The 24,593-nt window shown below is 51.6% G+C and overlaps 1 protein-coding gene across 1 annotated transcript; it reads left to right on the top strand.

The window, feature by feature from the left end:
- Window positions 1–3,050: 3,050 nt before the first annotated feature.
- LOC114204063 (histo-blood group ABO system transferase 1-like) lies at window positions 3,051–24,593 on the top strand. The gene is made up of 9 exons (XM_088020405.1): window positions 3,051–3,090; window positions 3,401–3,502; window positions 4,930–5,002; window positions 8,539–8,589; window positions 9,464–9,517; window positions 9,947–9,994; window positions 10,900–10,935; window positions 12,021–12,149; window positions 23,542–24,593. The coding sequence occupies exons 1-9, from the start codon at window positions 3,051–3,053 to the stop codon at window positions 24,227–24,229; spliced, it is 1,221 nt and encodes a 406-aa protein (XP_087876531.1). The 3' UTR covers window positions 24,230–24,593.

The following is a 24,593-nucleotide window of genomic DNA, read 5'->3' as shown; positions in this document are numbered from 1 at the left end:
GGGCAGACCCTTGGGGGAAATGTCTTGATTTGACATGCAAAGCCCCCTGCTCAGTTCTCTTGCCCAGCTGTCCTGCCCAGCCCTCCTCCCTAGGCCTCCTGCCCAGGCTTCCTGTCCCCATCCCCTCTCCTGGGCTCTCTTTTCTTTACTTGTCTGAGCCCTAGGGGTGGAGAAGGCGGTCGAGGAGGGGCCTTCCTCCTGCAGTGAAGTCTGCCTGTGACAGAGGGGGCTCAGAGTCCCTTCCAGAATTCTGCTTAGATCTCCGACATCGCCAGGGCTTGGAGTGGGGGACGTGGGGCACCTGCTGGGGGTGGGGATGTGGGGACAGAAGCAGGGAGAGAGGGAAAGGGAAGGAGGAAGTAGCCTGAGGGGACAGGAGTCTCCTGTGGGCGCAGGCTGGCTCCCCGAGGGCAGTAATACCGCCTGGAGCTGGCCCAAGGTCACCCTGTGAGGCTGACATCTAAGGGCAGAGGGGAGGGAAGGAGGGAGAGTGGAGGCGAGGGGAATGGAGAGCCAGGAGGAAGGCCCCTTCCCGCCCCGACCCCTCTCCTCCCAACCTGGCCAGGATGGTGCGGTCTGCTGCACTTTCCCCAGAGGGTGGTCTCTGCCGCTCTGGCTGAGAGATGGAGCCTTCTGTCTGGCCCTTGGCCCTCTCTCCCTGCCTGGCCCCCCTCCCTGCCTGGCCCCCCTCCCTCCCTGGCCATCTCTGTTGCTCCGTGGACACAAACCAGCTCAACAACTCAGGGTCTTGTCAGTGGGACCGGCAGGCCCCGGGCCCAGCCCCTGCGGCTGTAGATGGGCAACCCTGGCGGAGTGCTGGGCATCTGGAGCCCCCGCCCCACGGGAACCGTAGTGCGCCCTCTCAGGGGACGCGCAGGGAAGCACGGAGAGCAGCAGGTCCACCTGCTCAGAGCTCCTGCCCGGGGCCACGCTGTGCCCAGCTGCCTCTCCTCAGTGACCAGGAGGGCAAGGATCTGACCTTCGTGCGCATCTAGGAACGCCCAGGACCTGGCACTCTTCATTCACCCTCTCCTCCGTGGCCCTGTGCAGGGGCGTGGAACACAGTGTGGTCTCAGGGAACCTTCCAGAATAGCAGTCCAAACCCCACCTTAGTGTACATGAAGTGGGCTGGGTGGGTCCAGATCTCCCAGGGGTGCCCCACAGCTGGGGTTGTGACCTGGGGTCAGCCCTTCTTCGACCAGAGGAGAAAGATGGCATCCTGGGGGCCTCTGGGAAGGCTTCCATGCTCTGCTCAGCCCTCTCCCCTGACAGCAGGAGAAAGTGGACTTGGAGAGACACCGGGACGGTCCAGGGAGACCGGGACAGAGCCCTGGAGTCCTCCCTCCGTTCCCTCCTGCCTCCTGGGGCAGGGCCTGGCTGGGTGGGGGCCTGCCAGATCCTGGGAGGAGGCGCAGAGAGGGACGGGGCTTCTTCAGCCGCCTGCGGAGTCAGGGCCCAGCCTGGGCAGGAGGGCACACGTCTTCCCGGGGGAGACAACCAAAGACAACAGCCGCTGCTTTTCCTTACGTCTAGTCACTGAAATTCTTTTGTTGATAGGAGGCAGGCAGACATGGCCTGTCTTGGGCTGGGCATGGAGCAGGGTCCCTTAAGGAAACCCTGTCCCAGACTGGCTGGGGGGGATGCCCTGGGCCGTCACTGTTAATTTTTGTCCTCGTTCTAAAGTGTGTCTGCTCTTCATGACCAAAGCAGAGACATGGTGTGGGCGGTGGGTGGTGGGCAGGGCAACTCCTAGAGCCAGCCAAACCCCATGGCCCAGAAGGCACGAGCGCCTGGGCAGAATCCCAGGGTTTCCTGGTTCCCTGGAAGGTGTGGACCACAGCTCTGGGGACGATCATGACCTGGTGGGGTCCACTAGGCCACCCAGCCTGCCAGGGATACCTGTCTGTGAGTGTCCCACAGGCAGGGACAACTCTGGTCTGAAAGTCGGGGATCTGGGAGGGTGTCCGATTCATGCCAGTTTGCTCAGACCTGCCCTGGGTTTAGCACTGCCACCACCCCCTGGGGCTTGGTGTTCCAGCTTCCAGTCCGACTGGGGATGGCCTCTGTTCTGCCAAACCCCAGGTCCTTGGACACAAGGTACTTTCCTGCTGCTGTGCTTGGCTGCTCCCTTCCCTTGATCTTGCCCACCTGCTGCGCGCCTCCTGCCTCTCCTTCTTGTGTTCTCTGTGTCTGGCCCACTAGCCCCACCGGGCCAGCCGCCTCGGTGTTTCCTCCTTTCCTGCCCAGACGCGCGTGACATTCGTGCTTTGCATCCGGGATCACAAGAGAGCTCCCTGCACACGGCCAACACGACCAGTGAGCTGATGGGACCTTCAGCTTCACCTGGGCCAGCCTGCTCTGTGTCAGAACGGGGGACTCCGAAAGTCAACTGGGAAGTGCCAGGACCCCGCCCGCCCCCGGCCCTGAGCCTTGGGCAGCTTGTGCTGTACAGGGTGTGGGCTGGAAGTATGCCATCCACAGCGGCCTGGCGAGCTCCGACTGCGTGCCGGCACCGTCTAGAGAGGGCGACAAGAGAAGTGTCAGAGCCCACGGCACCAGGGCCCCGGGCAGGGCGGGGACCACGCAGGCTACTGGGGGAAACTTGCTACAGAAAGAGTGGAGTGATCCGGTTGGTACCCGATAGCCTGACTCTGGCATCCCGCAGGGTAGGTCGGGGGCAGGCCGACTGCAGACGCCAGCCCTCCCCCGACCCCCCCGGCCTGAGAGAGATGAGAACAGGGGGCTCCCCGTGTCAGGAAGCTGCCTTGCTGGATAGGGGCCACCTTCAGCCAATGCCCCATCAGCTAGTTCAGGGGCAGGAAGAGCCTCCAGACCAATCCCATTTGCCTGCCTGCCCTTTCTAAAAATTCGTTATTATGGTAAAATATACATAAGAAGGAGTTGACCATTTTAACCAGTTTTAAGTGCACAGTTGAGCAGCATCAAGCAGATTCATTCTGTTGTGCAAGCATAATCCACAGACTCTTCCATCTTCCCAAACTGAAACTCTGTCCCCGTTAAACACTGACCACCCCACCCAACCCCAGCCCATGGCGCCCACCATCCACTTTCTGTGTCCAAGTCCCTCAGGTAAGTGGAATCCTGTAGGGTTTGTCCCTCGGGGACTGCCTTGTTTCACTCAGCTTAATGTCCCTGAAGCCCACTCCTGTTGGAGCCTGGGACAAGATTTCCTTCCTTTCTGAGGCTGCGAGATGTTCCGTGGTGGGGACGGACCTCCTTTCCTTGACTCCTTCATTCGTTGTTGTCAGTTCAGTGTCACAGACGCTGAATGTGCTGTGAATAATGCTGCAGTGAACGTGCAGAGCCCCAGCAGTGGAATTGCCGGATCATAGGGTAATTCTGTGTAATTTTTGAGGAATCGCCTTACTTTCTCCCCTAGCTGCTGCACCCCAGCTGCACCCGCACTTTGAAGGTGCGGCTGACACGGTGTGCTGGTGGCTTGAGTTTGGGGTGGGAAGGAAAGGAAGGTGGAAAGATGCCTGTGAGCTTTCAGTGGGTTCTGGTGCCTGGCCCTGAGATGGGAAGAGAGCCCCACAGGGAGCATGGGTGACGGGGACCCACAGTCCTGCTTGGCCATGAAAGGGCTGCTGTGCCTTCCGTGGGGAGGGCCCTTGAGGGGGTAGGTCTCCAAGTCCGAGGTCCACAGACAGGTAACGGCTGGGGAATGGCGGGACAGCAGCAGAAATGTGAGAGTTAATGGTCTGATGCACAGTGGGGACAGAAGGAAGCCTGGGCCCAAGCCTGGAGCCTCCATCGTTCGAGCTCCTGGGGGAGGAGGTGCAGAGGTGGCCGGGCAGCTGTGGCCAGTGGGTAGACCAGAGGGAGCAGAGTTCAATGGCGTCGAGGAGTCAAGTTGGCCAAGGGCAGAGGAGAGAGCACGGGGTTAGGACTGTGGGGTCCCGGAACCAGCCAGTGATAGAGGAGTCCCAGTGGGTGGTTGGCGTGCCAGGCTGGTTAGGGAGGGTGACGAGAGAATGGGAGGAGGGATGGAGGGCCTGGGGCTGGCGTTTGAAGCTGTTCTCTGCAGGGAGCGGGGAGAACTGGGGGGGCCCTGGGGAGGGAAGGTCAGGAGACAAGCATGAATGATGCACAGACACGGCGCCGGGCTGCATCCCTCTGCTTTGTGCCCTGCTCTGGTCATGGCTGGGTCTGGCTACACCCACCACCTTCAGCTAAGAGTTAACTAACACAAGCAATACGGCTTCCTGCCAAGGTGCACCTTTCCTGGAGTGCTGTGCCTGCAGAGGGCTGTCTGGCCGTGGAGTATCGTGTGTGGCTCTGGCAAGAGCTCCCACCGCGTTAGGGCTGGGAGAGGCCTGTGGGGTCTGGGACCCCCTCAGTGGAGCTGGGTTTGCTCAGCCTTGTCTGTGCCAGCCCTCACGTGTCCTGCCATCCATACTGTGCCAGTCGCATTACCGCTGCCCTCCCCCTTGCCCCCACCCTTTGGAGTGTAAAGAGCGGGCCCAGGGCCGCCTAGGGGGCTGTCAGTTGAGCATCTGCCTTCAGCTCAGGTCATGATCCCTGGGTCCCGGGATCAAGCCTGGCGTTGTGCTCCCTGCTCAGCGGGGAGTCGGCTTCACCCTCTGCCCCTCCTCCCTGCTTGTGTGCGCTTGCTCATTCACTCTCTCTCAAATAAATAAAATCAAACCTTTAAAATAAAAAAGTAAGAGTGGATCCGTTCCCTGGGGGCGTACCAACAAGGAGGGGCACCAGGGCAGGTGCCCGGGGGCTGCAGGGCGAGGCTCAATGCCTGCAGGAGAGGTTAACCCACCTCCCCTGTGAGTACTAAAGAGGAGAGGGCTTCCACTGGAACCGGGGTGAGCCCATCCCTGGCCAGGGCCCAATTTTGGCCGCAGCAAGGTGATTTAGGTAACCCAGCCCTGAATAACTGAGGCTTCCTCTCCACAGGCTTCTGGGGACAGAGTGCCAACTTCTGGCTGTGCGGGTCCCTGCTCTTTGCCGCTCTCCTGGGCTTCTTCAGGTAAGTGGGGGGTGGTCCTGGGGTCCCAATGGCAGGGTGGGATTTATTATGGCGTATTTGACAGATAACATCTTTTTTTTTTCTTTTTTAACCGCATTTCATTAGTTTAAAAGAAACAGTAATGTTTTAAAACAAATTTAGTAAAATTTCATCCCCTTAAAAAAGTAGAATTGAGTGGATACTTTTTCAATTCAGCAGGTCTTACCCCACAAGGTGAAATTGTCCCTAGCCTCCACTTTGTGGTGGATGCTGACTGTTTGAATATATAGTTCAGACCACAAGAAGGCATTTGCGGTTAGTGGTTAAGTTTTAGAGCTATACACGTTTTCACTGATGACTTTTGTAAAGAAATTTGTTAGTGGGGCGCTTGAGCGGCACCATCGGTTAAGGGTCTGACTCTTGGTTTCGGCTCAGGGTCGTGATCTCAGGGTCATGAGATCGAGCCTCATTCGGGACCCACGCTCAGTGGGGAGTCTGCTTGAGATTCTCTCTCCCTCTCCCTCTGCCCCACCCCACACCACTCACACTCTGTCTTTCTAAAAAAAAAAAAAAGAAATTTGTTAGAAGGAGATTCCATTTTTTGGATTTTTATTCTGTGCTAGGCACTGAGCAAAATGCTGATGGACATTCTCGTATCTTCTCTGGACAACCTATAAGATATGCATTACTATCCCCATTTTACACCTGAGAAACTGAGGCTCCAGAGGTTCGGGTGACACCCAGGTTCCAAGGTAGGAAGTGGCCAGGCCAAGATGGAGACCCTTCCAAACCCACTTCCCAGGCCCCTGAGGGAGAGTCCATCTGGGCTAGCCTCTCATCTCAGGGCTGACAGTCCAGCCAGTGCATAATTTGGAAAATGATGCTCTTGTGCTGTTGGACACATCAACACATTGACCTAGGCAGGTGTTTACTGAGCCTGGTCCTCCGGGGGGATGTGGGGGGCATGGATATGTCACTGTCAATGGGACAGCCCCCTGTCCTGAGCAGTGTCGGGTCTGGTAGGGGGAGTAGGCAGGGGATAGGCTGTCACGTGAGTGGATACAGGGTTTCCTGGATCTCCTGGGAGGAAGACCCGCCTTGACCTCCCAGAGTTGGAGACTTGCCGGGGCTTCATAGAGCAAGTCTGTTCTAAGCAACAAGTGCAGCCCCTTACCTAGGGAGCAGAGACGGGCCTGGGGCGGGGCGTGACATTGCAGGTGGTCTCTGCCCACTACGTGGGGGCTGCCGACCCGCAGAGGCACCTCCCGAGCTGCCGTGCTGGCCTCCTGGGGCCCAGCCCCACTCCAGAGCTTTCCTGTGTCGTGCTGCGGGCCACGGGGCTGAGCTGGCTCCACGGCCTGTCCGGTAGGTGAGCCCGGGTCCACCTGAACTTTGTGTGGCAGGAGAACGCCGTTCTCTGAACACAGCCCGTCCCAAAGTCTGATTCTGAGAACGTGTCCTCACTTTGCATGAAAGTATCCTTCCTTGTATCATAAGGACCTCAGGGAGCACCGAGACCCTGTGGCACCTTCCCTGTCATGCCTTCGAGTATTTGGAGCCACCTGTCACCGTGCCCTGCAGTTTTCCTCTGTGACCCAGTCTGAAACCCCTCACCCCGTCTGGCCTGACCGTCTGTTACACTCAGGTGCCCAGAGTGGCAGCCCAACGGCTCTGGGGTTGGGCGTGACGGGTCTGGTGTTGGAGGTTGGGGTCCGGGGGTCAGGGGTCAGGGGTCGGGGTCTGACCTCTATTCTCAATCTCGATGCCATGGTTCTTTTGACTTACTCACCCAGCACCCTGTGCCTCTGCATTGTTCTGTGTTTACATTTCATTTTATCTTCTTTTCCCCTCATTTTGACATATCTTGGATTGTCTTTTTAATTGTTTTAGACGGATAAATGTTTAGAACTCAAAAGATTCATCTGATTATTTTCTTCTTGGAAAATTTTCTTTTAGAGCAGATTGTTTCCCTTTGGACTTTGCCTCCTCATGTGTTCCTTTCATAAAATATTTGTGGATGTAGAATTTTTACATGTTCTGTTTGAGTGTAACTTAAAAACCCCATCCTGATGTGAGTAAGGATGAGCTATATGAGCACCTCTGGCACTTTTCAAAAGCTCACAATAAGAGCTCTTTCTTCAAATGAACATTTAGATTTTAAAATATGACCTCAATGTGCAAAGAGCGATTTAAAAATCTCTTGCTGCCTTTTTTTTTTTTCTAATTCACACAAACTAGGATAAGTCCTAGGACAGAATTCTTCAATGGGCAAAATTACCTTCTAATTTGGAAAAAGGAAAACGTCCCCCACCGACGGAGCCCCAGCCTTAGCCACGTCGCGGTTTTGGCTCCCCAGGGTTCTGCCGCAAGGCTCCTAGGGCTGTCGACACCACTTCTCTCTGGTCTGTGGCCATCGGGGCCCCTCCATCCTCACCAGCGTCTGCTGGAGAGTGGTGTCACCAGGAGAGGTGGTACATACAGGGGGTGAAGTCAGGGAGGGGGCATGACGTGAAGTCCGTCTGGACGATTTGAGCTTGAGGAGCCTGCGGACCTCCAGGGAGCGGTCTGCGTGGAAAGAGAGAATGTGAGGTATCCGCACACGTGGGTTGCTGCAGTCTGAGAGCTGATGAGGTCATGAGGAGGTGGACAAGGTCGTGGGGGATGTAGCTCCCGTGTTCTCCCCGTGGGTCGCCCTGTGCTGGCATCATCAGCTCAGCTGCATTCATGCCCTCACCCCTGTCTTGCTCATGCGTTCACTCCCTACACACCTGTGAGGCTCCAGCCTGGGTGCCTGGGACCCCGAGCCGATTCAGGCACTGTCCCTGCCCCGAAGGTGGCAATGTGGAGGGCCTGAGGTTAGACGCTCACACGCTAACCCAAATCCCACCCACGCTGCAGGGAGAGACCACTTCACAGGGACACACAGACGCTTCCTGGAGGAGGGCGTGCTTATTCTGGGACCAGCAGTGCTTGGATGGGGGAAGTCAGGGCAGGGGAGGGGAGGGCAGGAGAGCTACTCAGCGTTACATCACACCCCCCCACCGTGTCCCCAGTATTCACTGAGCGAGCGGTCGAGCCACAGATAAGACTGTGGTTTCCTCCAGCTCTGACGCTCAGCAAGCGAGCCACGGAGCTTGTGACCTGCCCTTCGGCTTCTGTTCTCTATGTGACAGTGTTGTTAGAAAACAGGAAGGAGGCAGGGCTCTGGACTTCAGAGTGTCCGCAGAACCCCCAGGGAGCTTGTTAGGAAGAGAGATTTCTACACACACCCCTGCTCACTGCTCAGGGCTGTGCAGGGGGTCTGGAATCGCCTCTAGGTGAATCTGATGCCGGGGTCCCCATCCATGCTATTGGTTACTATGGTGATGAGATTGTGTTACAATGGTCCGGTTGCCTGGCCGGGGTGGGGAGGGGGCCAGCAGGGCTCTGCTTGGGCCCCGCATCTGTGTTCTCAGGAGCCAGAGACCAAAAGCGTCAGAATATGTGTGTTAAAGTCGCAGCCTGTCTGTCCTCCTGCCCAGCGAAGACTCAACTTCACACTCTTGTTTGTTGCCCAGCAATGTTTTCAGCCTGATTCCCGGATGGGGGCAGAGAAGACAGTCTCAAAGGTAATGGCGGAGTCTTTGGAGTCAGGGTGGTTCCTTCTAGAAAGCTCCAGAACGGAAGTAGAAATAGACGTATGTATTGAAGTGGAGATAATTATAGCCAAAGAGATACTCAATTCCTAGGGTGACTCCAAGCTCCTCCCTCTACTGTGCTTTCTCAAACCTTGCCAAGGACAAGGCAGAGCTGTGACCTCTGTTGGAGAGGACACGTTCGCAGAGGTAGCGCACTGCCCAGCAGGCTGCACGGCAAGGCCGGGCCTCAGGGAGGGATGGCGTGTGGCACTGGTTCCGGGTCCCCTTCAGCTGCTTCAGTGGGGCCGACCGGGGATGGGGTGCTCTCTGATCCCAGGAGGGCCCAGGCAGGGGGAGGCGCGGTTGTCCACTCAGAGCTCATTTCCTCCAGGGCCAGGCCTCTCTGGCCGGCCCACAGACAGGTGAGTTGAGATCGCCCAACCAGTGCGGCGGGGCTCGGCCTGGGAGCCAGATCCTGGCCCCAGCTCTCCTCCGGCCGTCCAGCTGGTTGGACGGACGGGTGGGTCGTGGGGCCGTGCCGGCATGACTAACTCTCTCCAGCAGCTGTGACATCCCACCCCACCCCCCGCAGCGCCAAAGGGACAGCCTGCCATTGAGGTCGTGGCTTTCACTCCTGGCTCTCCACTCACCAAGCCTGGCCTTCCTGGCCGTCAGGATGGAGGACGACCCCACCACGCTTCCTCCGGGAGCCTACCTCCGCTCCTCCCTTCCCCGGGACTGCTTGGGGTCAGCAGGGATAGGGGGCTCACCTTTGCCTGGGGCGCCCCCTCTTGAGGACCCGGCACTTTGTTAGCAATCGCTACTTTTCATGAAGTGACTCAGATGGAACCTTTCCTCTCCGCAGCCAGGATGACCGCTGCGTGGTCCCACAGCAGATGCTTGAGACGAAGCAGTTCAGGTAAGGGGCGCGGACCTGGGCTCCCCCGGATGGGAGGGCGCGGGCAGGGGGGTGGGATGTTGCCAGAGCTCCCTTGGGATTCCAGGGCCCACCTGGGTGGCCCTGGCTCCTGCCCTCTGGTCTCCGCGCCTCCTCCCTGCAGAGAGGGGCTCTCCCCAGGATGCTGTCACCCGCCGGTGTGAAATGCCCCTTAGGTGGAGCTGTGCCCCAAGTTCCCAGACACGGCCAGTGTGTCCAGGTTTCTCTGTCCTTTGTCGGACCCCTGCTCTACTCACCTGGCCACACGGCCCAAGCTTTGAATCACACGAGGAGCTTTCCTCCGCAGGGGCTGTGCGTGGGTGGCCCTGGAGGAGCCCTGCCTGTCTGGCAGGGCAGTGTTTCTCCCAGGACCCAGCCCCGGGCTCTGAGCACTTTGTTTCCCTCCCTCAGTGGAAGCAACTGCCACCTGGACACCTGCAGAGTACCTGAGGTACCCAGGTATGGGGGACACCTCTTTGGGCTGTTTCTGTGCCTCTTTCCAAGCAAGTGAACTTGTGCCTCTCCCCTCCCCTTCTGCAACCCTCTGCCCCTCCCAAGGCTGGTTCACAGGGAGGGAAGAACAAGGGGTCCAGGGAGAGGAGGGTAATGAGGGTCAAAGAAGAACAGGGGGAGATGTTTGATGGTGGGAGTCACAGGCGTTTTCCACTTGACCCCAGCCTTTGTGGCTGCCCCAGCTCAGGTGTGGGACCCGTGGTGGGCTCAGTCCCGCCTCCTCAACCCTCAGCTCAGTGGAAAACTGGACGATGTGGCTAGGGAGGGTGTGGGGGACAAAGGAGGCGGGGTGGGGGTGGGCAGTGAAGTACATCCTGGCACAGTGTAGGGGCTGGATGGGGGGTGGGCCAACCCTCATCCCCCCCCCCCCGCCCAAATAAAAGCAGGACACGGGATGGGACCTTAGTCACAACGAGGTAGACTCCCGTGAGGACTTAGAGTGCACAGGGAGGAAGAAGGAGATGTGGGGTGTCTAGAACCTCAGCAGTTCTCACAGACCATGAAGGGTGACCCCCTTTCCTTTGCTTGGGCTTTAGCCTCATCAGTTTATCACTGGGAAGCTTGCAGCATCCTCGGGGCTGGGTGGGCACGCTCCATGGACCTCTGTGAGTGAACAGTGATGGATGGAGGAAGGAAGGGGGAAGGGAGGGAGGCAGGCAGGCAGGAAGGAAGGGGGGAGGGAGGGAGGGAGGTGGGCAGGAGGAGGGCAGGCGGGCGCCCTGCGGCTCGGGGCGGGCTCCCGGCAGAGTCGTCAGCCGGTTGGGAGGACAGCACCTTGCAGCTCTGGGCACAGACTAAGGGGCTCTGAGAAGTCTCCAGTCACTTCTCCCTGACGCACATCTCCTCCGCAGGATGGTTTACGCCAAGGCCCAGGTCCTCAAGCCCACGTGAGTGCGCAAGTCCCTGCCGCGGCCCATGGTGGCTCCCTGTCCCCGAGGCCTAGGCTTTCTCTCGCTCCTGTCCAGGGCTGTAACCTTTCCGTGCCTTTTCTCTTCCTTCTTTCACCATCTTGCCGTGACCGGGCTCATTTTTAATGGGTCTGGCACCACGGAGGGCGCCTCTCACTCTTGGTCCTGGGGCCCACAGATGTCCACAGAAGGCACAGAAGCCTCTCATTTCTTCATGGGGACGGAGGACAGCAGTCTGGGCTGGCTTGGCCCCGAGGTCTTTCCGCGGCTGCTGATGTCACAGGAACTGCGGTTCCGAGCCGCTCCCCACAGTCAGGCCTCCGGAGCCAGCGCCCCCGCCTCCTGCTTGGTCTGCCCAAGACCCAGTGGCAGCCCATCTGGCCTCAGACAGCAATGTCACCCAGAGGCCTCTCTGATTAGCCCTCGTTGTACAAGAAGGAAAACTGAGCTCAGAGAAGTGGACGTACTTGCCTGAGGCCCCGCAGCTGGGAGGGACAGGTCGGGATCCAGCCCAGGCCATGGCACCTCCCTGCCAGGAGAGCTGGAAGTGCACGCTGTCGTTTCTGAAACCAGTACCCACATCTCCTTGAAGTTCTAGAGCCACCAGCCACGGGAGGCCACGAGCACTCGACACGTGACCACTCTGGAGTAAGAAGTGCTGTCAGTGGGAAACACACTGGATTTGAAGCACTTAGTCCCCCCAGATTTAAAATATCCTCCCAAATGTAAAATATCCTGTTTGCTGGGAAAGGGGCTTAGTTCTTGCATCACTGAGCTAGAGCTCCTCCCGGGAAACAGGGCTGGTGGCCTCCTAGAAGGAGTGTGCGTGGGACCCAGCACCCGGCTGGTGCATAGCAGACACTCCCAGTGAGGGCAGTGAGGGAATGGGAATGTCAGGGCTCAGGTGCTGAGCTGATGGAGCAGAGAGCACTGGATGGGAGTCTGGAATCCTGTCTGCTTCTCACTCTGCTGCTCCCAGATTGTGAGCCTTTGCACAAATGCTTCCCTTCCGTGGCCCACGTGTCCATGCCCTGCTCTAACACAGTGTGCCTCGTTTTCCCCAGGAGGGCCGACGTACTGGTCATGACCCCCTGGTTTGCTCCCATCATCTGGGACGGAGTCTTTGACTCTACAATTCTGGACGCGCAGTTCCAAAACGCCACCATCGGGCTGACCGTGTTTGCCATCAAAAAGTAAGTAAGGTCTGGGCAGCTATGCTGAAGAGGGGCACTGGCCCAGGGGAAACCAGGAAGCCCACCTGCGGTGCCGGGAGGGGGGCACCTGTCACTAGGTGTCGCTCTTTTCTGGAATGAGGTGCTCTCGGGGTGGTGGGGAGGCATGGGTGGCTTGGTGTGCAGGTGAACTTGGTGGGAATTGCAGGGGGCCACTAGGTACACGCCCGCTCAAAATAGCAGCCCCACACCCCAGAGTCACCTGCTCCAGAGGTCAGTGTGTGGGCCTTTGAGAGCCATGCAGCCTCCACTGACCACTGACAGGGGCCAGCCGCCGGGCCAGCAGCCCCGAGGCAGGTGCTCCGTTGCCCTGACCCATTCCCAGAGACGCCGCCTGAGGCTTCCTTTCCTAGTAGCCACGGCGGGTTCAGCATGTGGCAGAGCTGGATCTGAAACCTCCAGGCTGCATTGACGGCTTCGGGGTGGGCTTGTTTGGTTTGAAAACTGGCTTGTATTTTATGTACCGCATCTGCGTCTTCACGCACAGTGTCTTGGACACCTTTGCACACTGACGCCTGTGGACCTTCCTCGTTCTTTTGAATGGCTGCCCGCTCTTATTCCAGAGGCTTCGTTCCCTGCTTGGGCTGTTTGGTAGAGCTGCCTACGCGGCACCATTACAAGTAACATTTTATCACGAAAGTTTTCCACTGTGCCGCGAAGTTGCCAGCCTTGTACGGTGAGCGTGTGTATGCCCACCACCTACATCCCACCACTGATGTTGTTCTTTCTTTTTCCCCCTCGTTCTCCCTAGTTTTGTTGGCATAAATTGACACAAACATCGTACAAGTGTACGGTGTACAAGGTAATGATCTGATGGTTGTATACACGGTACGTCAACGAGTGTCACCATGCCGCGTCTCATTCCCAGAGCTTATTTATCTTCCATCTGGAAGTTTGTACATCTGACCCCCTCACCCATGTCCCCAGTGCTGCATGTCTTGCCTCTGGTTAACCACTTACCTGTTCTCTGTTGCTATGGATTCAGGTTTTCTTAGATTCCACATGTAAGCGAGATCGTACTGTATTCACCTGTCTCTCTCTGACTGTCTCACGTAGCATTGATGGCCTCAGGTTTTAACCATGTTGCTGCAATGGCAGGGTTTCTTTCTTTTTTATGGCCGAGAAATATATATCTCACGCTTTGTTTATCTAGGCATCTGTTGATGGACACTTAGGTTGTTTCTATGTCTCGGCTACTGGAAGTAATCTGCAGTGAACGTGGGAGTGCAGGTATCTCTTCAAGATACTGATCTAGTTTTCTGCCCTGTCTCTACCATCTATCTCTTTCTATGCCTCCAGAAGTAGGATTGTTGGATCATAGGGTAGTTCTATTTTTTAAAAGATTTTATTTATTTAGGGGCGCCTGCGTGGCTCAGTCATTAAGCATCTGCCTTTGGCTCATGTCATGGTCCCAGGGTCCTGGGATCGAGCCCCGCATCGGGCTCCCTGCTCCGCGGGAAGCCTGTTCTCTCCCTCCCACTCCCCCTGCTTGTGTTCCCTCTCTCACTGTGTCTCTCTCTGTCAAAAAATAAATAATATCTTTAAACAAAAAGATTTTATTTATTTAATTGAGAGAGAGAAAGAGAGAGAGAGAATGTGAGCAGGGGAGGGGCAGAGGGAGAGAGAATCCCAAGGAGGATCCCTGCTGAGCACAGAGCCCGGTGTGGGGGCTCAGTCTCACCACCCTGAGATCATGACCTGAACCCAAACCAAAAGTCAGATGCTTAACCAACGGAGTCACCCAGGCGCCCCGGGGCAGTTCTATTTTTAACTTTGGAGGAGTCTCCCTACTGTCTTCCACAGCGGCTGCACCAGTTTGCCTTCCCTCCCAAAGGTGCATAAACGGTCCCTTTTCTCCACTTGCTCACCAACACTTGTTATCTCTTGTCTTTCTGACACTAGCCTCTCAACAGGTGTGAGGTGACATTTCATCATGGTTTTGATGTGCATTTCTCTGATGATGAGTGATGTGGAGCACCTTTTCATGGACCTGTTGGCCATGTGACTATTTCTTTTGGTATGATTTCAACTTCTTGAGTTCGCTAAGATTTGTTTTGTGGCCTAACATAGGATCTACCCTAGAAATGTTCCATGGGCCCTTGAGAAGAGCGTGTGTTCTGCTGCTGTTGGATGGAATGCTCTATGTATCTGTGTTAGGTCCGTTTGGTCTGTAGTGTTGTTCAAACATGCTGTTTCCTTACCATTTGTCTGATCTGTCCATTTTTGAGAGTGGGTTATTGAAGTCCCCAATCAATATCGTATTGCTGCTTATTTCTCCCTTTAGTTTTGTTAGTGTTTGCTTTATGTATTTAGGTGCTCCAACGTTGGGTGCATAAATATTTACAATTGTTATTTCTTCTGACCCCCTCACCCATTTGGATTGAGCCCTTTATCATTATATAATAACCTTCTTTGTCTCTTTTGATCATTTTTATTTTTATTTCTTTTATGCCTGGCATTTATTTATTTAATTTTCTTTTTAATTATTTTTATTTATTTTATTATTGTTATGTTAATCACCATACATTACACCATTAGTTTTTGATGTAGTGTTCCATGATTCATTGTTTGTGCATAACACCCAGTGCTCCACGCAGAACGCGCCCTCTTTAATACCCATCACCAGGCTGACCCATCCCCCCACCGCCCTCCCCTCTAGAACCCTGTTTTTCAGAGTCCATCGTCTCTCATGGTTCGTCTCCCCCTCCGATTCCCCCCCTCATTCTTCCCCTCCTGCTATCTTCTTCTTCTTTTTTTTTTCACATATATTTTATTATTTGTTTCAGAGGTACAGGTCTGTGATTCAACAGTCTTGCACAATTCACAGTGCTCACCATAGCACATACCCTCCCCAATGTCTATCACCCAGCCACCCCATCCCTCCCACCCCCACCACTCCAGCAACCTTCAGTTTTGTTTCCTGAGATTACGAATTCCTCATATCAGTGAGGTCATATGATACATGTGTTTCTCTGATTGACTTATTTCTTTCAACATAACACCCTCCAGTTCTATCCACGTCATTGCAAATGGCAAGATCTCATTCCCTTTGCTGGTATTCCATTGTATATATATACCACCTCTTCTTTATCCATTCATCTGTTGATGGACATCTTGGCTCTTTCCACAATTTGGCTATTGTGGACATTGCTGCTATAAACATCGGGGTGCATGTACCCCTTCAGATCCCTACATTTGTATCTTTGGGGTAAATACCCGGGAGTGCAATTACTGGATCATAGGGTAGCTCTATTTTCAACTTTTTGAAGAACCTCCGTACTGTTTTCCAGAGTGCTTGCACCAGCTTGCATTCCCACCAACGGTGTAGGAGGGTTCCCCTTTCTCCGCATCCCCGCCAGCATCTGTCGTTTCCTGACTTGTTAATTTTAGCCATTCTGACTGGTGTGAGGTGATATCTCATGGAGGTTTTGCTTTGGATTTCCCTGATGCTGAGCAATGTTGAGCACTTTTTCATGTGTCTGTTGGGCATTTGGATGTCTTCTTTGGAAAAATGTCTGTTCATGTCTTCTGCCCATTTCTTGATTGGATCATTTGTTCTTTGGGTGTTGAGTTTAAGAAGTTCTTTATAGATTTTGGATATTAGCCCTTTATCTGATATGTCATTTGCAAATATCTTCTCCCATTCTGTCGGTTGTCTTTTGGTTATGTTGACCGTTTCTTTTGCTGTGCAAAAGCTTTTTATCTTGAAGAAGTCCCAGTAGTTCATTTTTGCCCTTGCTTCCCTTCCCTATGGCGATGTGTCTAGGAAGAAGGTGCTGCGGCTGAGGTCAAAGAAGTTGCTGCCTGTGATCTCCTTTAGGATTTTTGATGGACTCCTATCTCACATTTAGTCCTTTCATCTATTTTGAGTCTATTTTTGTGTGTGGTGTAAGAAAATGGTCCAGTTTCATTCTTCTGCATGTGGCTGTCCAATTTTCCAAACACCCTTTGTTGAAGAGACTGTCTTTTTTCCATTGGACATTCTTTCCTGCTTTGTCAAAGATGAGTTGGCCATAGAGTTGAGGGTCCATTTCTGGATTCTCTATTCTGTTCCATTGATCTATGTTTCCGTTTTTGTGCCAATACCACACTGTCTTGGTGATGACAGCTTTGTAATAGAGCTGCAAGTCTGGAATTGTGATGCGGCCAGCTTTGCTTTTCTTTTTCAACATTCCTCTGGTTATTCGGGGTCTCTTCTGGTTCCATACAAATTTTAGGATTATTTGTTCCATTTCTTTGAAAAAAGTGGATGGTGTTTTAATGGGGATTGCATTGAATGTGTAGATTGCTCTCGGTAGCATTGACATCTTCACAATATTTGTTCTTCCAATCCATGAGCATGGAACGTTTTTCCATTTCTTTGTGTCTTCTTCAATTTCTTTCATGAGTATTTTATAGTTTTCTGAGTAGAGATCCTTTGCCTCTTTGGTTAGATTTATTCCTAGGTATCTTATGGTTTTGGGTGCAATTGTAAATGGGATCAACTCCTTGATTTCTCTCTCTTCTGTCTTGTTGTTGGTGTATAGGAATGCCACTGATTTCTGTGCATTGATTTTATATCCTGCCACTTTACTGAATTCCTGTATGAGTTCTAGCAGTGTTGGGGTGGAGTCTTTTGGGTTTTCCACATACAGTATCATATCATCTGCAAAGAGTGAGAGTTTGACTTCTTTGCCTATTTGGATGCCTTTAATTCCTTTTTGTTGTCTGATTGCTGTGGCTAGGACTTCTAATACTATTTTGAATAGCAGTGGTGATAGTGGACATCCCTACTGCGTTCCTGACCTTAGGGGAAAGCTCTCAGCTTTTCCCCATTGAGAATGATATTCGCTGTAGGTTTTTCATAGATGGCTTTTATGATATTGAGGTATGTACCCTCTATCCCTATACTCTGAAGAGTTTTGATCAAGAAAGGATGCTGTACTTTGTCAAATGCGTTTTCTGCATCTATCGAGAGGATCATATGATTCTTGTTCTTTCTTTTGTTAATGTATTGTATCACATTGATTGATTTGCGGATGTTGAACCAGCCTTGCAGCCCAGGGATAAATCCCACTTGGTCATGGTGAATAATCCTTTTAATGTACTGTTGGACCCTATTGGCTAGTATTTTGGTGAGAATTTTTGCATCCATGTTCATCAAGGACATTGGTCTGTAGTTCTCCTTTTTGATGGGGTCTTTGCTGGTTTGGGGATCAAGGTAATGGTGGCCTCATAAAATGAGTTTGGAAGTTTTCCTTCCATTTCTATTTTTTGGAACAGTTTCAGGAGAATAGGTATTAATTCTTCTTTAAATGTCTGATAGAATTCCCCTGGGAAGCCGTCTGGCCCTGGGCTTTTGTTTGTTGGGAGATTTTTGATGACTGCTTCAATTTCCATAGTGGTTATAGGTCTGTTCATGTTTTCTATTTCTTCCTGGTTCAATTTTGGTAGTTGATACATCTCTAGGAATGCTTCCATTTCTTCCAGGTTATCTAATTGGCTGGCATAGAGTTGCTCATAATATGTTGTTATAATTGTTTGTATTTCTTTGGTGTTGGTTGTGATCTCTCCTCTTTCATTCCTGATTTTGTTGATTTGGGTCATTTCTCTTTTCTTTTTGATAAGTCTGGCCAGGGGTTTAGCAATCTTGTTAATTGTTTGAAAGAACCAGCTCCTAGTTTCATTGATCTGTTCTACTGTTCTTTTGGTTTCTAGTTCATTGATTTCTGCTCTGATCTTGATTATTTCTCTTCTCCTGCTGGGTTTAGGCTTTCTTTGCTGTTCTTTCTCCAGCTCCTTTAGGTGTAGGGTTAGGTTGTGTATTTGAGACCTTTCTTGTTTCTTGAGAAAGGCTTGTATTGCTATATACATTCCTCTGAGGTCTGCCTTTGCTGTATCCCAAAGATTTTGGACAGTTGTGTTTTCATTTTCATTGGTTTCCCTGAATTTTTTTAATTCTTCTTTAATTTCCTGGTTGACCCATTCATTCCTTAGTAGGATGCTCTTTAGCCTCCATGCATTTGAGTTCTTTCCAACTTTCCTCTTGTGATTGAGTTCTAGTTTCAAAGCATTGTGGTCTGAAAATATGCAGGGAATGATCCCAATCTTTTGGTACCGGTTGAGACCTGATTTGTGACCTAGGATGGGATCAATTCTGGAGAATGTTCCATGGGCACTAGAGAAGAATGTGTGTTCCGTTGCTTTGGGATGGAATGTTCTGAATATGTCTGTGAAGTCCATTTGGTCCAGTGTGTCATTTAAAGTCTTTATTTCCTTGTTGATCTTTTGCTTAGATGATCTGTCCATTTCAGTCAGGGGGGTGTTAAAGTCCCCCACTATTATTGTATTGCTGTCAATGTGTTTCTTCGCTCTTGTTATTAACTGCCTTATATAATTGGCTGCTCCCATGTTCGGGGCATAGATATTTACAATTTTTAGATCTTCTTGTTGGATAGACCCTTTAAGTAGGATAGAGTGTCCTTCCTCATCTCTTATTACGGTCTTTGGTTTAAAATCGAATTTGTCTGATATAAGGATTGCCACCCCAGCTTTATTTTGGTGTCCATTAGCATGGCAAATGGTTTTCCGCCCCCTCACTTTCAATCTGGGGGTGTCTTTGGGTCTAAAATGAGTCTCTTGCAGACAGCATATGGATGGGTCTTGTTTTTTAATCCAATCTGATAGCCTGTGTCTTTTGATCGGGGCATTGAGCCCATTTACATTCAGGGTAACTATTGAAAGGTATGAATTTAGTGCCATTGTATTGCCTGTAAGGTGACTGTTACTGTATATTGTCTCTGTTCCTTTCTGATCTGTGCTGCTTTTAGTCTCTCTCTTTGCTTAGAGGACCCCTTTCAATATTTCTTGGAGGGCTGGTTTCGTGTTTGCAAATTCCTTTAGTTTTTGTTTGTCCTGGAAGCTTTTTATATCTCCTTCAATTTTCAATGAGAGCCTAGCTGGATATTGTCTTCTGGCTGCATATTTTTCTCGTTTAGTGCTCTGAAGATATCATGCCAGTCCCTTCTGGCCTGCCAGGTCTCTGTGGATAGGTCTGTTGCCAATCTAATATTTCTACCATTGTAGGTTACATATCTCTTCTCCCGAGCTGCTTTCAGGATTTTCTCTTTGTCTCTGAGACTCGTAGGTTTTACTATTAGATGTCGGGGTGTTGACCTATTTTTATTGATTTTGGGAGGGGTTCTCTGTGCCTCCTGGATTTTGATGCCTGTTTCCCTCCTCACATTAGGGAAGTTCTCTGCAATTATTTGCTCCAATATACCTTCTGCCCCTCTCTCTCTTTCTTCTTCTTCTGGGATCCCAATTATTCTAATGTTTTGTCTTATCGTATCGCTTATCTCTCGAATTCTGCCCTCGTGACCCTGTAGTTGTTTCTCTCTTTTTCTCAGCTTCATTATTTTCCATCATTTGGTCTTCTATATCGCTGATTCTCTCTTCTGCCTCATTTATCCTAGCAGTTAGTGCCCCCATTTTTGATTGCACCTCATGAATAGCCTTTTTGATTTCGACTTGGTTAGATTTTAGTTCTTTTATTTCTCTAGAAAGGGTTTTTCTAATAACTTCCACGCTTTTTTCAAGTCCACCTAGTATCTTTAAAGTCATGATTCTGAACTCTAGGTCCGACATCGTACTAATGTCCGTATTGAGTAGGTCCCTGGCTGACGGTACTATCTCTTGTTCTTTTTGCTGAGGTGATGTTTTTCGTCTTGTCATTTTGTCCAGAGGAGAATAGGTGAATGAGAGAACAGAATGCTAACAGGTTAACAACGTCCCCAGCAAATATACTCTATACAAATCAGAAAAGGCCTGAAACCACGGGAAAAGAAAGGGAAAGAAAGAAAAAAGAAAGAGAAAAGAAAGAAAGAAAGAAAAAAACAAAAAGAAAAAGATTAAAAACAAAAACAGAACAATACAAAAAAACCCAAATATGATCAAATATGATCAGGCTAGTACATAAATCAGTGCCACACACTAGATTTTGGGCGTATTTTGGTCTGTTAGAAAAAAGTGCCTCCTAAAATTTTAAAGGAAGAAAGACATATATGTACAAAATAAGGGTTGATACAATGAAGGGATGGAAGATGACTGTAAAGATGAAAATTATAAAAGATTTTATAAAAGGAATTGATACGATAAGAAGTTGTTTGAAAAAAGAAAGAAGAAGATTTAAAAAAAAAAAGGGAGAGAATGTGATCAGGCAGGAGACTAGAACAAAGCCATACACTAGTGATTTAGGGTATATTTTGATCTGTTAGAAGAAACTGGATCTCAAAATTTTAAGGAGAGAACAACTTATATATATACATGCCAAAAATAAGGGTAACTACCATGAAGGGATAAAATAGGGCTCTAAAAATGAAAAATAAAAAATTTTTTTAAAAAAAAAGGGATTGATAAGATGTTCGTTGAAAAAGGGAAAAAGATAAATTAAAAAAACAGTTAAAAAATTAACTTTGAAAAACTAATGAATCATGGTGAAAAAAAGCCATGAATTCTATGGGCAGTACTCCCCTAGCGCTGGAGTTCTCCCGTTCTCCTTGATCGGTAAACTTGGTCTTGGCTTGCTGGCTGTTCGTGCTGATCTTCTGGGGGAGGGGCCTGTTGCCATGGTTCCCAAATGTCTTTGCCGGAGGTGGAATTGCCCCGCCCTTGTCGGTCCGGGCTAAGCAAGCTGCTGGGGTTTGCTCTCGGGAGCTTTTGTTCTCCGCAAGCTTTCCGTAGGGCTTTGGAGGAGGACAGTGAAAATGGCAGCCTCCCAATCTCCGCCCCAGAGGAGGCAAGAACTCGGGGCTCCGCTCCTCAGTGCGCCCCCAGAGAAAAGCAGCCAGTCACTCCCGTCTCCCCGGTCTCCGGCCGCACTCCGTGCTCACCCGGCCTGTGACCGAGCGTTGCTATCTCTGGCCCCCGACCCCGTGTGGAGTCTCCAAACCCAGCAGATCCCTGCGGTGCGCTCCCGCGCCGCTCCTCCCGGGGGAGGAAGGGGAGTCTCCCCGGCTCTGCTGCTTGTTGGGTCCCTGCTGGAGGAGCAGTGGCCCGACTGGGCCGCGGATCACGGTTTATGGCCACCCCGAGCTGAGAGCCCGCGCCTCGGCTCCGTCTCTGCAGCCGGCTTCCCCGCTCCGATACCTGGGAGCTCCGCCGCACTCAGGCACCCCCGGTCTTTATGTGACCCCGAGGGTCCTGAGACCACACTGTCCCGCGAGGGTTCCACCTCCCGCTTAGCCACTGGAGTGACGTCCCTCCGCGGAGCGGACTTCTGAAAGTTCCGATTTTGTGCTCTGCGGCTCTGTCATTTGCCAGTAGCTGGTAGCTGGCTGATGGAGGCTCTCCCCCCCCCCCCCCCCCCCCGTGGTCTATCTTCCCGAATATCCGAATATCGCCTCGGATTCACTTCTTCGCAAGTCCTACGGAAGTGGTCGCTTTCCTGTTCAGAGGGTTGCTGCTATTCTTTCCTTCGATCTCCTGTTGAGTTTATAGGTGTTCAGAATGGTTTGACCCCTATCCAGCTGAATCCTGGAACCAGACAAAATTTAGGTCTCCCACTCCTCTGCCATCTTGCTCCTCCTCTCTATCTTTTCTTGATTAAATATCCAGGAGTGGAATTTTTCTGTCCTAGGTCAGATACATATCTGTATGTGTATCTGCATAAAACAACGTGACATTTTCGTAAGTTAGTTGTAGCATATTACACCCCCACCCACAATATATGGAAGGTCGGCAGCTCCCCATGCTCCACACCATTTTCTGAGGTGCACTGCCTGTAAACTTTTATACTTGGGTCTTTGTGCAGACATATGACGAGGTCTGTGGGATAGAGTCCTGGAAGTGGAATTGGGAAAGGAATGTACACATTTACAGTTTTGATATATTGGTGGCTCAGTCAGTCTCGATTTCAGCTCGCCTCATGATCTCAGGGTTGTGGGATCGAGCCCCATGTTGGGCTTTGTGCTCAGTGGGGAGTTTGCTCCCCCCCACATATAAATAATAAATAAATATATCAATCTTAAACGTTTTGATATATTTTCTCATATGCCCTCTGAAAGGATTGTAAAAATGGATATTTTCATTAGTGGCAAATGAGCGTGTCTGCCTTCCCTTATCCTTAACCACACCCGGAAGTATTCCCTTACTTGTTTGTTACAAAGGTCTTTCCTGAACACTTACTATGTGTGGACTACGGGGATGAGGTTGTTCCCAAACCACGGAAAGGCCCTGTGTCCACCGAGCTTTATTCGAGTGGGAAAAGACAGAAGAACAAGTAAAACTCAAATATAAAATATGTTCGATGGTGATTTGGGCTCTAAAATAACTAAGGTTGGGTTAGAAGGTAGAGTGGTTTCTTTTCATATTTATTTGTATTTATTTGCTCCTTCCTCTTGAGTTCTGATTTCCACCCAGAAAAATATACCGGTCAAGTTGCACATACCGCTGCGTTTTTACATCGGCTAGCCTCTGCGTTGGTGCCAGCAGGAGGAGCTATTGGGCACGGATGGTTCTGGCATTAGTCAAAGGATGGGAGCCACTGTAGGGGTGAGCATCGCAGGGAAAGGATCCCAGCCTGAGAGAATAGGAAGTGCAAAGGTCCAGAGGAGCATGCCTGGCCTGTGTCAGGAACGTCAAAGAGACGCCTGCCCAGACAAAGAGATGGAGGACAGAGGGGAGGAGACGAGGTCAGAGGCAGATCTTGTGGGGTCTGGTAGACCACTGTAGGGTCTTGATTTGCTTTTTTCTTTTTTCTTAAGGAGAAGAAGCCATTGGAGGGTCATGAGTTGGGAGAGATCAACCTTTAGATATTACCCATCATTTGAGTTTTTGCCGACCTCATGGATTAAGAAAATACCTTACGGTTGAGGCTAAGTGCTCCATACCAAGGGATCTGAATGCCTCCCCTTACTATCCAGTTGATACACTGTCTTTAGCTAGTAGATGGGCTAAGGTTTTTATTTTTATGTTTTGATTTTTCATTGTAGTCAAATGCACATAACATGTAACTTTTTAAGTATTTTGAAATGCACAGTTCTGTAGTGCTACCAATTCACATTGTTGTGCCACCGTAGGGCTGCCCATCTTCACAAGTGTTTTTCTCTTGCAAAACTTAGACACTAGCTCCCCATGTCCCCTCCCCCCGCCTCTGGGGTCTGTTTCTCTGAATTTGCCCACTCTAGAGCGCCCCCTCGAGGTGGAATCAGGCAGTGCTTGACTTTTGCCGTTGGCTCATTTCACTTAGCATGATGTCCTCAAGGCGTGGCTATGGTATTCTAAACTGGTTTTGCCCAAGTCTGTTTTTCTGCTGCTGTCTGATTCTGTTTAACGCCCATCCTCCCTTTTCTGGGGTGCTTGTTGTTGGCCTTAGATACACGATCTTCCTGGAGCTGTTCCTGCAGACGGCGGAGAAGCACTTCATGGTGGGACACAGGGTCACCTACTATGTCTTCACCGACCGGCCCGCCAATGTGCCCAGGGTGCCCCTCGCTGAAGGGAGGCAGCTGGTGGTCCTGGAGGTCCGAAACTATGCGCGCTGGCAGGATGTGTCCATGCACCGCATGGAGATGATTAGCAACTTCTCGCGGCAGTGCTTCCTCCGCGAGGTGGACTACCTGGTGTGCGTGGACGTGGACATGAAGTTCAGCGACCACGTGGGTGTGGAGATCCTGTCCCCCCTCTTCGGCACCCTGCACCCCGGTTTCTACAGGGTGGCCCGCGAGGGCTTCACCTACGAGCGTCGTCCGCGGTCCCAGGCCTACATTCTGAGAGAAGAGGGTGACTTTTACTATGCAGGAGGCTTTTTTGGGGGTTCGGTGGTCGAGGTTCTCCAGCTGACCACGGCCTGTCACCAGGCGATGGTGGTCGACCGGGCCAATGCGATCGAGGCCGTGTGCCATGACGAGAGCCACCTGAACAGGTACCTTCTCTACCACAAGCCCACCAAGGTGCTGTCCCCGGAGTACCTGTGGGATGAACGGATGCTGCAGAGGCCTCCTTTCCTCAGGAAACTGCGCTACGTGGCGGTGCCTAAGAATCATACAGAAATCCGGAACTGAAGAGCCCGGGGCCCAGGGAGGTCTCCATACAAGGCTGCAGCCTTAGCAGGTCTTGCCCTGGGCAAGGGATCAACCAAAGATTTGATGCTATGGATGAGTCCCTGGGCCTCGGTTTCCTCTTCTCGAGAGGCTCCCACCACTCGTCCTTGTATTGAAACTGGGCTCATCCTTCATGGTGCCCACAAGGTCACCTTCCCCAGGAAAGTTTCTTTGATTGTCTCTTCCTCCTCCTATTGAAATACACTGCTCTTCACTCTGCATCCCTATAAAGCACTTAGTGTATTCCTTTGGCCAGATCTGCTGCCATTCTGCTCACCTTGCCCATTGGTCTTGCTCATTACAATGTGAGCTCCTGATGGCAGAA

This window comes from Eumetopias jubatus, unplaced genomic scaffold (assembly GCF_037043125.1).
Source record: "Eumetopias jubatus isolate StellerSeaLion01/CBP00866 unplaced genomic scaffold, mEumJub1_p1.0 scaffold_26, whole genome shotgun sequence".
Classification (NCBI taxonomy): domain Eukaryota; kingdom Metazoa; phylum Chordata; class Mammalia; order Carnivora; family Otariidae; genus Eumetopias; species Eumetopias jubatus.
Note: the sequence above shows the minus strand (reverse complement) of the source record. Positions and strands in the feature narration are given on the sequence as shown.